The sequence below is a fragment of the Pseudorca crassidens genome, chromosome 2 (genome assembly GCF_039906515.1).
Source record: "Pseudorca crassidens isolate mPseCra1 chromosome 2, mPseCra1.hap1, whole genome shotgun sequence".
Classification (NCBI taxonomy): Eukaryota; Metazoa; Chordata; class Mammalia; order Artiodactyla; family Delphinidae; genus Pseudorca; species Pseudorca crassidens.
In genome coordinates, this window is record NC_090297.1 from 101,944,769 (window position 1) to 101,958,249 (window position 13,481).

The 13,481-nt window shown below is 43.7% G+C and overlaps 1 protein-coding gene across 3 annotated transcripts in view; it reads left to right on the forward strand.

Annotated features, from left to right (window-relative positions):
* The window catches only part of MAB21L3 (mab-21 like 3), a 28,080-nt gene extending 21,975 nt beyond the window's left edge, over positions 1–6,105 (forward strand). For all 3 annotated transcript variants that reach the window (XM_067727383.1, XM_067727381.1, XM_067727382.1), the window contains exon 7: positions 1,186–6,105. In XM_067727383.1, coding sequence (XP_067583484.1) covers positions 1,186–1,419 — 234 coding nt within the window. In that variant the 3' untranslated portion in view covers positions 1,420–6,105. The remainder of the gene's footprint in view (positions 1–1,185) is intronic.
* Positions 6,106–13,481: the final 7,376 nt, after the last annotated feature.

The window sequence follows — 13,481 nt, forward strand, 5'->3', positions numbered from 1 at the left end:
GTGACAAGAAGAGGTGCAGGCTGTGGCAGAGGTCCGGGCGAGACACGGTGGGAGAGGGTGATCGTATCGGGTGGATTGAAAAACACGCAGGCAGCAGGATTGGCAGGACTTGATTGGAGGTGGTGAGGGAGGGGAATGACTCCTAGGTTTGCGTCTTGCGTAACAGGCTGGATAAACAACCCTGGGAGCACACGAGGTATGTGGGGGAGGGCCAGGAGTTCAGTTTGGACATATGGACTGAGATAACTTTCAGATGGCCAAGAGATACCAGGTAAGGAGGTCAGAGGAGAAGTGTGAACTGGAGAAAAGAAATAGCAAGTTATCTATACTTAGTGGGAGCCCCCAAAACTCCAGCATTAGGGCAGGTGGAGGGTGAGCACTCCAAGGCGTAGCTGCACTGCTCAGAGAAACCCACTTGGAAGCCAAGTGAAGAATGGCTCGGGAGTGAGGGTATGCATGAGAGAACCAGATTCCACTGAAAGGTCAGGTAGGGTGAGAGCTGGAAAGAGCCTGCTGGGTTTAGCAAACATGGAGATCACTGAACCTTAAGGAGAGCAGCCTTTGAGGACTGATGGCAGAAGAATCCATATTGGAGTGGGTTAAGGCAGGACATCAGAGGAGAGGAAATGACAAATTATTAAGATGATTCTCTGCAGAAACCTGGATTTGCAGAGAGGTGAGAGTTAGGGCAGGAGGGAGATGTGGCACCTGGGGAGCAGGAGAGCTCTGATAGATATAAAAAGCCAATGAGGAAGAAGAAACTCAATCATTTACAGTTGCTGGAAGGGGAGATCCTAGCCCTGCAGAGGGATTTTCCCAGGCTAGGGGGATGCAGAGAAGAAGATACCAAATGAAGGAATGATGGCTGGTTTGCACGCACGAGGCATTTTCCCTGTAAAGGAGGCAAAGTCATCTGCCAGGTGTGGGGAATCGTGAATTTTAGGAGAGTGGGGATCGTTGGAAATGCCAGTGGAGAGAGAATAAATTACCAAAGAGGCATAGGAGACCAGCAGGAGGAGGCTGAGAGCCCGTCCAAGACTGGGGACCATAAATCCACGGCAGACCCAGCCTGCCCCTGGGGCTCCCGTCTCCTCCTTCCAAGGCCACGTGGGCTCAGGAACGTTCCTGAAGACACTCTCCTCAATAGACCGGGCCGATGTCTGACACCGCCTCTTCCTTCCACAGACAGTGCTCTTCTGGACTTGTGAGAAGTATCCCCACCCAAAGGACTGGCGGGTCTTCAGCAGAGCGTTCCTGCGCCTGGTAAGGAAGCTGCACAAGTGCGTGAGCCAGCACTTCCTGAAACACTACTTCGTGCGGAAGAGCAACCTCCTGCGGTACGCCAATTCAGGCGAGCTGGGGGCCCTGGCCCAGAAGCTGGCCTTCTTCCTGCAGAACCCCCAGATCAGCCTGCCCTGATGCTGCCCTGCGTGGGACGCTCTTGGACATTTCATTCAAGCTTGACCTCACTCTCTGTGGATTGTTCCTCAGTCAGAGGCCAGGATCCTGCCCAGGAGAGAAGCAACGGACGGCAGAGGAAAATTCCATCCACCCAGCAGCACTTCAGGGGGGAAAACCTGTGCCCCAAGATGTCTGGTCCAGGCCTCCCTGCAGCCAAGCAAGCATTTCTGCCCCGACTAGCTACCTCTTTGGGAGACGGCTCTCATCAGGCTTCCCCGAGCCATAGTTTCCGAACCGATGACAGTTCTGAATTTATTTTCCCTTGCTCAGGCTCTGGTTGTCTGTCAGGGAAGATGTAGAGAGAACCCCCGGAAGGTCAGGCATCAGCCTGCTGCCCACGAGTGGTTCTCCAGCCCACTGACCACGGGCTCATTATGTTTCCATTTGTAAAATGGGACTGTTCATATGCCTCCCTCAGAGCAGGGCTGCGAGCCTACGGACTGTGCTGCTGCCCTTTCAAGGGGAAGGTGCTGGACCAACACAAAGTGTTCCTCATTGGTTCAGTGGCTGGTGTTGGCATTCAGGATCAGTATCTACACCACTGATTAAATGATTACGTCCGATGGGTGAGCATGACCGTGTGCCCTCCAGTTCTCCTAAACTGTGGATCTGCCTGCTTCCCTGGTGTTCTCTAAGAAGGCAGGAGTGGTTTTGATGACTAGTGCAGTCAAAGATGAGAGCGCAGCAACCCCAGTGACTGCCCTTCCTTGCTTCCCATGCCGTGGGTCAGGGATGAGACGTCCTTCTATTTATGGAATGAACTCGGTACTGTGACCTGCATGGAATGACTTTGGTGTCACTCACCTCTCAGTTCCTTCCTTTGCTCACTTAGAGGTTCACTTCCTCATTCATTGATAAATATATACACATTAGGTACTGGGGATGCAGCAAGAGCAAGGTGGGCGGGACTTACCTGATGCAGATGATGCCTAATGGTAAAGACAGGAAATGAACAACAGATAAGCACATTTGATTATTACAAATTGTAGCAAGTGGCCTGAAGAAAAGAAACAATATGGAAATAGAGCCACAGAGAGATCCTTGAAGGATGAAAATGCAAACAGCTGAAAGGGAAGAAAAGGGGGCCAAGGGCAGACTTAGAGGGGCTGGCATGAGCCAGATCGCTTGGCCTTGTAAACCCGGTAAGGAATTTGTATTTTACTCTAAAATCAGATGTGTGATGTTTGACCTCTCCAGAAGCAGAAGGGTATTATGATTTGATTTGCATTTTAAATGCCCATTCCGGCAACTGTGTAAAGGGGGTCTGGGGACCCACACGAGGATGGGGATGCTGAAGGCCCTTGAGCCCACTCCTTTTGAATTTCACCGAGGTCCTCAAGGCCACACATCCTGTGACACACACACACCAGGAATTCTAGGCGTTCTCGGGAGAGCCGTAGTTTCTTCTGGCACCTACTTACGCTTCGCAATTCAAGGGAACCCTTTATTACTTAGAACATTTTCCCCAGATAAATAATTTCTAGAAGCAAGAACTGATGATTCTTTTTAAAATAAAAGTCACGTATGAAAATGAAGACAATTATTTTTACAAAAATAGTGTAACCAAGTGGTGGGGTCCTTGGACCATCACATAGGAGATCATGGTTTTAAAATGTTGAACAAACTTACAATCAGTCTATAGTTTTTGAAAACATGAAAGTTTGAACAAACCAATATTTTATTAAGTCATCAAAACCTGCATTCAAATTCTCATATTCTTGGATCCTGAGAAACATTTTCGAGAAGGTGGCAGTTACGTATTTTTTAATGATGAAAACAACTGACACAAGTTTTAAAACAGCTGCACAGTCACGGAATGCCAAGTGAAAGTTGACTGTACCATTGATTTGAAATGTATGTATATGTATGGGAAGGAGTGGGACTGACATACTCCACAGTCTGATTCCAGTAGATTCTTCCCACCTTTCCCTATGGATTTGTAGTTTTTGAATGAAGTAGGGCTGTCTGCACATTCCTGGGTGTTCCTAACTGCTGGCCAGCAGAGAGCAGTGGGGGACTGCCTATGAAAAGAGCCAGGTTCCCACCCACGCACCGCAGAGCCCAGCAGGTGTCGCCCTCCTCAGCTCATAATTTACACCGGGCTTCTCCAAAAAGGGAACCAGGGACTGAGGACTTCAGCTAAGTTGTTGGCCTTTACTGCCGTTTTGGTCAAAAACTATAGTCTTTTTGATTAAAGCTCAGATTTAAAAAGGGAGTGTATGAGAGGACAGTTCATCTAGTCTGTTTCCTGGGACAGACTGCACAGCTCTGAAAGTCTAATAATATAATAGTACTCCTTTATTCGGAAGCTTTTTTTCTTTAATTCTCCAAAAGCCTTTTTTCATGCATCTCCACTCTTCTCGGCCCCAGACTGTTTTTCAGTGGAATCGTTGGCATTCAGAGACTGCAATTGATCTGCTTGCATTCGCATCCCAGCTCTTACACTGTACCTGCATGCCCTTGGCAAGTTGTTCAACCTCCCTAAATCTCCATTTCTTTATGGGCATTGTTATGGGCTGGATTGTGGCCCCCAGCCTCCAAATTCACATGTTGAAGCCCTAACTTCCAGTACCTCAGAATGTGACTGTATTTAGAGCTAAGGCCTTTAAAGAGGTGATGAAGTTAAAATGAGGCCGTTAGGGTTTGGGCCCTAATCCAATAGGACTGATCTTCTTAGAAGAAGAGGTAGAGAGACACCCTGGGCAAGGGTGCAAAGGAAAAAGGCCATCTGCAAACTGAGCAGAGGCCTCAGGAGAAACCAGCAAGGCTAGCACCTTGATCGTGGGCTTGCAGCCTCCAGAACTGTGAGAAAATAATTTTCTGTCGTTTAAGCCATGCTGTTTAAGTCTGTGGTATATTGTTATGGCGACCCTGGGAAATGAATACATCATAAGAGAATATATACCTCACTACTTTGATGGGGGGAATAAATAGAGCAATGGATGTACAAAACTCTTCGTTTAGACGTGGCGTGGAGTAACTGTGGGATAAACGTGTAGCATTTTAGATGCCTACTCCTCATGTCCGTTTGTCCATTTGATAACTACCACCACCCCACAGATAAATTCTTCACAAAGAAATTAGAAACCATCACAAGGAAAACATGCCCCAAATACACCACATATTCCATAAACCCATCTTTTCCTTTGTCACGCTTGTTGCAATAGAGGAATATCTCTCCTGATTTCTCCATGTGTGATGGGCTGGCCCCCCAGCTTCTCAGGGCCATCTTCCCTGTAGCATCCTCCACACCCTACCCCAACCACCACCTGCCTCTCTTCCTCCCTTTCTATCCAGCTTCCCGAATTATTATACATGTGTCTCCACTTCCTTACCTCTTCACACTTTTCTAATTGTAAAAAATATCATACATGCGAGAGTCTAAACTGTTTCAAGAATTATAGTAAAACAAATACCAATATACTCACTGTCTAGGTGAAAAAAATAACATTTTGCCAATACTTTAGAATCCTCCTAGGTGACCCTTCCGTTCCTTAGCCCCCTCTCTCCCTGAACATAGGTAATTGTGATCCCAAATTTTAGGTTAGTCATTCTGCTGCTTTTCTTTCATTCTACCACCTATCATATTTCATTGAACCTAAGCCCCCAACAGTTGTGAGATGCATTATTATTTCATGTCTAAGAAAGAAAAAGTGCTGCTAAGGGTAATTACAAAACACCACTGATTATAAGATGCATCCTAATTTTAGAGGACGAGATGCATCCTAATTTTAGAGATTAAAAGGTGAAAAAGTAAATTTTAGAATCAACAAAATGTGACCTGCGGGACTTCCCTGGTGGCGCAGTGGTTAAGAATCTGCCTGCCAATGCAGGGGACACGGGTTGGAGCCCTGGTCCGGGAAGATCCCACATGCCGCGGAGCAACTAAGCCCGTGTGCCACAACTACTGAGCCTGCACTCTAGAGCCCATGAGCCACAACTACTGAAGCCCGCATGCCACAACTACTGAGCCCACATGCCACAACTACTGAAGCCCGTGCCCCTAGAACCCGTGCTCTGCAACAAGAGAAGCCACCACAATGAGAAGCCCACGCACCACAACAAAGAGTAGACCCCGCCCACTGCAACTTGAGAAAAGCCCATGCGCAGCAACAAAGACCCAAACACAGCCAAAAATAAATAAATTTATTAAAAGAAAATAAAAGAAATACTGTTCTTGATAAAGATGCAGTCAGAAATCATTTTTTAAAAAATGTGACCTGCGTACATCCCAATTGGCTTTTTAGTTTTGCCTGTTTTTAAGCTTTATGTATATGCAACCATCCTGAACGAAGTTGTCTGATTTGCTTCTTATGTCCACAGTACACCTTTGAGACTCTCCCATGTGGATGCATGTGGAGTGGTGTGTTCCTTTTAGCTGCTGTATAATATTCCTCTGTAAGATTATGCCACTGTATATATTTATGTTACTGCAATTAGGCATTTGGGTTGTTTATAGTTTCAGTGATTTGAACTGTCTCTATGCACAGTTTTATATATGTCTTCTGATGCTCTCAAGTCTTTTAAGGGTACATACATAGGAGTGAATTTTCAGGTTCAAGGAATAAATGTGTGTTTAAGTTTATGAGGTAATGTCAACATAGTTTCTGAAGTGATAACACTGATCTAAATTCTTCGTTTTAACATAGGTGAATTTTCAGTGACTTTCTCCATTATAACGGAGCACATTTTGTGTCTTGTTGAAGAAATCTTTCCCATTCATTTTTTTTAAGGTCATGGAGATATGCTCCTATATTGTTCTCTAAAATTTTATAGTTGTGCCTTTCACCAGGTTTAGGAAGTGCCCTCTATTTTTTCTATTCTATTCTATTTCATGCATAAATTATTCTTGAAAGTTTGGTAAAACTCACCTAAGATGCCGACTGGGCCTTCTGTTTTCTTTGTCAGAAGACTTTAAACTACTCATTTTCTTTTAGGGATAAAGGATATTCAGGTTTTCTAGTTCTTCTTGAGCAAGTGTTATCAAATTGTATTTTATTAGAAATTTACCCATTTTATCTAAGTTTTCAAATTTACTGACAAAACTTGTTCATAATATTTTATTATCTATTTAAACTCTGATGCATCTGTACACATCTTTCTTGATAATCTGTTAGAGACTTATCAAAGAATCAGTTGTGAGTTTTGTTGACCTTATCCATTGTATACTTGTTTTCTGTTTCATTCATTTCTGCTCATATCTTTCTTTCCCTCTACTTTCCTCAGGTTTATCCTGATGTTCTTTCTATAACTTCTTAAATTAATGCTTAGCTCAGAAATCCTCAGTTTTTCTTCTTTTCTAACTATATAAATCTCCTCTTCATACCACTTTAGTGGAATTTAACAACTTTTGGTATATTGTGTTTTCATCTTTTTTCAGTTCTATTTATTTTCTAATTTCAGCCATGATTTCCTCTTTGAATTATGAGGTGCTTAGAAGTTTTTAAAAAGTATTATTTACAAATTCATTGTGTTTCCTAATTATGTTTTTGTTACTGATTTCTAACTAAATTGAATTATAGTCAGAGAAAGTCTGAAAGGCCTCAATCCTCTGATACCCCTCGAGGTCAGCTTTTTAGCCTAGCATTTCTTCCTTATTTTATGTCATACAAAGAAGGGATGAAAGTTTAGATAAATGTTCAAGAAATGTCAGTTAGATCATGCGCTGCTCAAATTTTCCATGTATCACAAATTGCCTTTTGGCTGCATTTTCCAACGTTTACTGAGAGAGGTTTTTTTTTTTTTTTGGCTGCATTGGGTCTTCGTTGCTGCACACGGGCTTTCTCTAGTTGCGGCGAGCAGGGGCTACTCTTCGTTGCGGTGCGTGGGCTTCTCATTGTGGTGGCTTCTCCTGTTGCAGAGCATGGGCTCTAGGCCCACAGGCTTCAGTAGTTGTGGCACGCGGGCTCAGTCGCTGTGGCTCGTGGACTCTAGAGCGCAAGCTCAGTAGTTGTGGTGCACGGGCTTAGTTGCTCCGCGGCATGTGGGATCTTCCCGGACCAGGAATCGAACCCATATCCCCTGCATTGGCAGGTGGATTCTTAACCACGGTGCCTCAAGGGAAGTCCTGAGAGAGTTATTTTTAAATCTTCCATTGAGTGTGGATTTTTCAATTTCTCCTTATCATTCTGTCAAACTTTTACTTAACACACTTTGAGATGATATTATTAGGGACATACAGATTTAGAATTTTTACATCTTCCCAGTTAAAGATTCTGTCACTATAAAGTGACCTTTTTTAAACTATTGTAAATGTTTTGCCTAAACATTGATTTTGTCTGGTCTTAATATAGGGACACCACTTTATTTTGCGTCCCTGTCGCCTCTTATATCTTTTACCATCCTTTAACTGTTAACCTATTTGTGTCTCTGTGTGGTTGATAACTGTCTCTTGTAAATGGTGGATTTTCTAAAAAATCCCATCTGACAGTTGAGATCTGCAACTCTAATGCTTAGTCCGTGTGCGTCTCTTCCGGTGAATAATGTATTTGGATTCATTTGTCTCTTGTCATTTACTTTCTACTTGACCCATGTCTTCCTCTGCCTCCCACCTCACCTTCTGGCCTTTTAAAACCTTGATTTTTTTTCTTTTTCTTTTTTTCATTCCTTTTCCCCCCTTACTAGGTTGGAAGGCTCGTATCCTATCTCTGTCCTTTTAATGGTTACAAAGCCTATATAGACTAAACTCTAGAGTCAAAGTTTAGCCAACACTTTTACTCTCCTCTTTAACAAGGAACCTAGAAGGCGTGGCTCCTGCCATTCCCCGTCTCATAGCACCTGCTGCTGTGAGCCAGGATTTTGGTTCTCACCTGTTGGCCATCCCCCCTGCTGCCACATACACACACATATGTAAAACAGAAATTTTATTTTTATTTTATACATGTATTATAATATACTATTATCTATTCATATTATAAATCTTATAATATGTATAAAATATTATTAATTAATATTTTAAATATTATTTTAAAATATTATAACTTTATATTACAGTATAAAATAATATTATACTATCATTTTATAAATAATACAAATAATCATTATTATTTTCTTATTTTACTCACATATTTGCCACTCTCTATACTCACCACTCCTTGAATCTCAAACTTCCTGTTAGGGATCATTTTCCTTCTGCCTGGACTGTATGCTCTGACATGACCTATAGTGAGAGTCCACAAGAGTAAGCTCTCTGTTTTTACTTGTCTGAAATTGTCCTTATTCACCTTCATTCTTGACAGAGAGTTTCTCTGAGTGTTTTGTTTTAGGTTCACACAATTTTTCTCAGCACGCTGAAGGTATTTTCCACTCTCTTCTGGCTTCAGTGTTGCTCTTGACAAGTCAATCACTAGACTATTTGGTGTTTCTTTGTGGGGTGTCTGCTTTTTCTCTCCGGCTGCTTTTAATTTCTTCTCCCCCCTCTCCCCCATCTCTTCCCCCCTCCTCCTCCTTCTCTTCCTCCTCCTTCTCCTTCTTCTTCTTTTCTCTCTCTCTCTCTTCCCTTCCCTCCCACCTCCCATCTTTCTTTTTCTTTGGATTTGTTAGGCTTCCTGAGTCTGAGGAATTATTTCCAGTATTTCTGAAAAATTATCAGCATTTAATGCTACATGTTGCCTCCTTCCCGTTCTCTCTATATTCCATTCTAGAGGGAAATCCAATTTACATGCATAGTAGACTCTATCATTCCACTCTCTGTACTTTTATCTTCTCTTTTATAATTTGCATCTTTTTATCACTCAAAACTGCATTCTCAATAATTTCTTTGGATCTATCTTCTAGTTGACTAATTCTTTCTTCAGCTGCATCTAGGCTAATGTTTAATCCATCCACTGAGTCTTAAATTTTTAGTGTTACAGTTCTTATTTTCAGTTCTCATTTGGGCCTATTTCTCAAGCCTGCCTGTTCAGTCTTTAAAATCTCTTATGCCTGCTCATGTTTTTAAGTTCTCTTCTAATTTGTTTAAACATACTAAACATAATTGTTTTATATTCCATATCTGAAATTCAAATATCTGAAATCTTTGACTGGTTGTTTTGCTGTCTGTTGTTTGTTTGTTTGTTTTTACTGATTACCAGTCATAGAGCTTGTTTCCTTGTGTGTTTTGTAAATATTTAAGGTGAACTGTTCATTTTTTCTTAAAACTTTACCTGTGAGAATTGTTTGAGGTCTGGATTGAAGTTGTTTGCGGTACCTGGAAAGGATTTCTTTTTAATTCTGCCAGTTATCTGAGAGCACTACCAACCCAAGGCCATTTAAATTAAATTTAAATGCTTGAGATTTTTCAGGCCAACAGTCAGATAAATTCAGACAGAAAATATTTGAGGCTAGCTCATGGCTGCGGAATCCTGGGAGGATTCTTTTCCCTCCACCCAGTGCCAAGGTCAAGGCAAGCGAGTCGCCTTCTTCATGGCACATTTATTCCTTGTTCACCGTTATTCTGAGGATACAGCCTTTTGAGGTCCAGATTTATGCAGGAAAATACTGTCAGGCTTCCCACCTGGGGCAGGCCCTAGATGATCTCATTTGTCCCCTAGACTTGCACAGTTGCCAATGAAAGGTCCAGATCTCTAAGGGTCAGCAACCCTCAGGGTAAAAGCGAGCTTCGTTCACTCACCTGCCAGGGTTCCTAGTTCTGCTTCATTTCCGAAGTCTATGGATTTATTACTTTCATTCTATCTCCGGGAGACATTTATAATGGTTTTAAAAAATATATATGTAACCCAGCATTTTAGCTCTTTCAGGTGGAGGGGAGTCATCCAGAATACCTAGTCTGCTATACTACTGGCTACTTAGCACGACCCAAGGCAGCTGGAAACTTCAAACATCAACTCAAATGTCACTTCTGCCCAACCCTGCATGCCAAATTGAATGCCACTTCTCCTCTCCCATCTTGCACAACCTCTGGGAAGCATTCAGCACAGTCCACCTCTCCTTGCACCACTCTTCTCTGGGTTCCTGTGACGCCCCTCTCTCTCCTCTCCCTCTGCTCCTTCCTAGTCTCCTTTCTGACTCCTCCTCTGCCCACCCCTAAATGTTGTCATCCCTCTCTTGAGGGCTCAGTCCTGAGCTCTCTTCTCTTCAGACTCTACACATGCAGTCTAGGCAACTTGACTCACTCCTATAGCTCCAGATACCATCTATCATCCCAGGATGTCCAAGTGCACAGCTCTAGACAAACCTTCCTTGTGAATTCCAGATAATTCCCACAGACCGCCTCCACCTGATGTTTCACAGGCTGTTCCAACCTAACGTGTTGCTCCCACCCCCAAAGGTGAGCACCCTGACTTGGCTCAGGCAGAATCACGTAATTCTTATAGAAAACTCCTCAAGGGGATACTCTGCTCTTCTGTGTCAGTCCTCAGCTCACAATCCTCCAGTCACTTCCCATCTCACTCACATGAAAATCCATAGGTCCTGGATGACCTGGAGCCCCTGCCTCTATAAATCTATCTCCTCCTGCTTTTCCCCTTTCTCACACTCATCTCCAGTCACACTGCTGCCTTCCTTGTTCTTCCTGGAACACTCTAAATGTGACTTCACCTTAGGATTTTTGTACTTGCTGTCCCCTCTGTCTGGAGACCTTCCCTAACTTCCTTACGTAAAATAGTATCACTGGTCCCCATCCCGTCTTCACCCAAGTCTTGACATGTTCTACCCTCCTTCTCTGCTTTATCACCACCTGGATGCCCTATCTATCTATCTATCTATCATCTATCTATCTATCTATCTATCTATCTATCTATCTATCTATCTATGTATCTATCATCTATCTATCTATCTACCACCAGAGGGAAAGCCCCATAAGGAAGGGACTTTTATCTGTATTTTCAAGGTTGTATCTTTACAACCCTAGGCACATAGTAAGTGCCCCATAAATAATGTGTTGAATGAAAATGTTTGCAAAACTTTTTCAAAAATTAACCATTCAGGTCTCAAGTTTCTTGGACTTTGACATGCATTCAGATTTGTTTCTTTCCTTAAAAGCCATAGAATCGCAAAATGTTCTAGCTTGAAGAGATAGTGGAGGTCTTTACAGTTACAGTAAAGGAAACCGAGGTTCAGACAGGTTGAATGACTATTTGGGCTCAAATCACAAACTTTGAGGTAGTTTGTAATTCAAAGGCTAAAGTGCTTTTCCTTTCAAAAGCCCTTGAAACTTCTCAAGTGCAAACCTAAGAAATGTAGGAAATGAAGTGTCACACTGGCCAGTCATACATTTTTGGTGATTCTTTCTCGTCTGTGCCCTCTGCTCTGATTCACTCCCCTCACCCTCCACCCTGTTTCCTTTTTCCTGGTTGTTAGGACAACAGCATGGGTGGGAACCCTTGTGGGACACGGAGACTTGCTTTTGTTCTCTCTTTTTATCTCTATCTCTTTCTCTCCCCAAAGAAGAATTAGAAGAGTCCTGTCACTTCTTTTCTCTGAATTCAAAATATATTGGTGGGTTTAAAAGACATGACTATGTGGAAGAATTAAGAAGAATAACCCTAATGACCACAGAGAGATCCTGGGGCTCACATAGGCATCCTCTTTATTTTATAGCTGAGAAGGCAGAGGCCAAAAGAGAGGATGGAAAATGATTTGCTCAAATTTATTATGTCCCAAATTGAACTCTCGAGTTCCCCTCTCAACCCTGCCCTCACCTCTGTAAATGGAATCATTATTCAACTATTTGCTTCAGCCAGAAACCTAGGAGTCATCCTTGAGCCCTCTTTCCATCATCCATACCCTCAATCCACCAGCAGATCCTTTTGGCTCTACTTTCTAAATATAGTCCCAGTATGACTCCCCACACCCACCAAGCTGCCCCACTGCCAGGCCACTTTGTCCTCCTCTCCTTTCTAGACTCTGCGGGGTTTTCCTAATTGGTCCCTTACACCCACTCATGCCACCTCACCGCATCCCATAAGAGCCTCCTCCACACAAGAGCCAGAGTGGTCTTTTCCACATGCATATCGAATCATGTGTTTTCTCTGCTCTAATCCTTCCACCACCTTCCCATCACTCTTAGAAAAAACTTGAAACTCCCTCCCATGGCTCACAAGACCCACACAATCTGCTGCTCCCCTCTCTGCCCTCACCCACTACCACTCCCCTTCACTCTGTGCCGGGGACAGGACACTGGCTCTCTCGTTTTGTTTCAAACACACCAAGTGAACACCAAGTTCCTGCCCCAGGGCCTTTATACCTGTCTGCCCCCCTGCTCAGAAATCCCTTGCCCACTCCTCCCTGGCCCGTCTAACAGTTAGCAACCCATCCCTCTGTGCTTGCCCTGCTTTATTCTCCCCATAGTGGGTTGGCTGGTCCCCTGTTAGAATGTAAGCTCTGTGCCAACAGAGGGTTAGTTATCTTGCTAACTGCTGTATCTCCTGCGCCCAGAACAATGTTGGTGCAGAGCAAGTGCTCGATGCATATTGGTTAAATGGATGAAGGAGTGAATGATTTTCCTCCGTGACAGGCATCTGCTTCCTCACAAGGCCTGGACTTGAACCCAGGTCTTCTGACTCTCGGGCCAGGCTCTTTCCCGCACAAAGTAACATTTTGAGGGGTTGAAGAATCACATCTTTAGATTTAGAGAAAGAGGAATTACCTCTGGCTCCAGAAGCCTTTTTCCAGGAAGGGCCTGGTTCCTCTCTCGTTGCAGAGCACAGCAGTGGTGCGGCAAAGCCAGGATGCGCACTCATGCTGCAGACGCGACGGTGGCATCTCAGCCTCCCTCCACCGCCAGTGGGGATACGGGCACATATTTGTTGTAGAGTGTTTGCCAGATACAGCTAGTCAGCCAGCATCCAACACATGTGTTTTGTGACTGTAAGCCACACACACACTTTGCATTAAACAAAGGCCCTCAGGCCCTCACCCTCCCTTCCTGCCAAGCGTGGCTACGAATAATAGTGGCAGAAAGTCTCCGAGTCTAGACCATGCATTTCCGCTCATTCAGCCAGCTTTATTTTTGGCTGTGTGACTTCTTCTGTGAACTTAAAATCTTCTGTGCTTGGACGTTGTAACCTGTGACTCTCTGG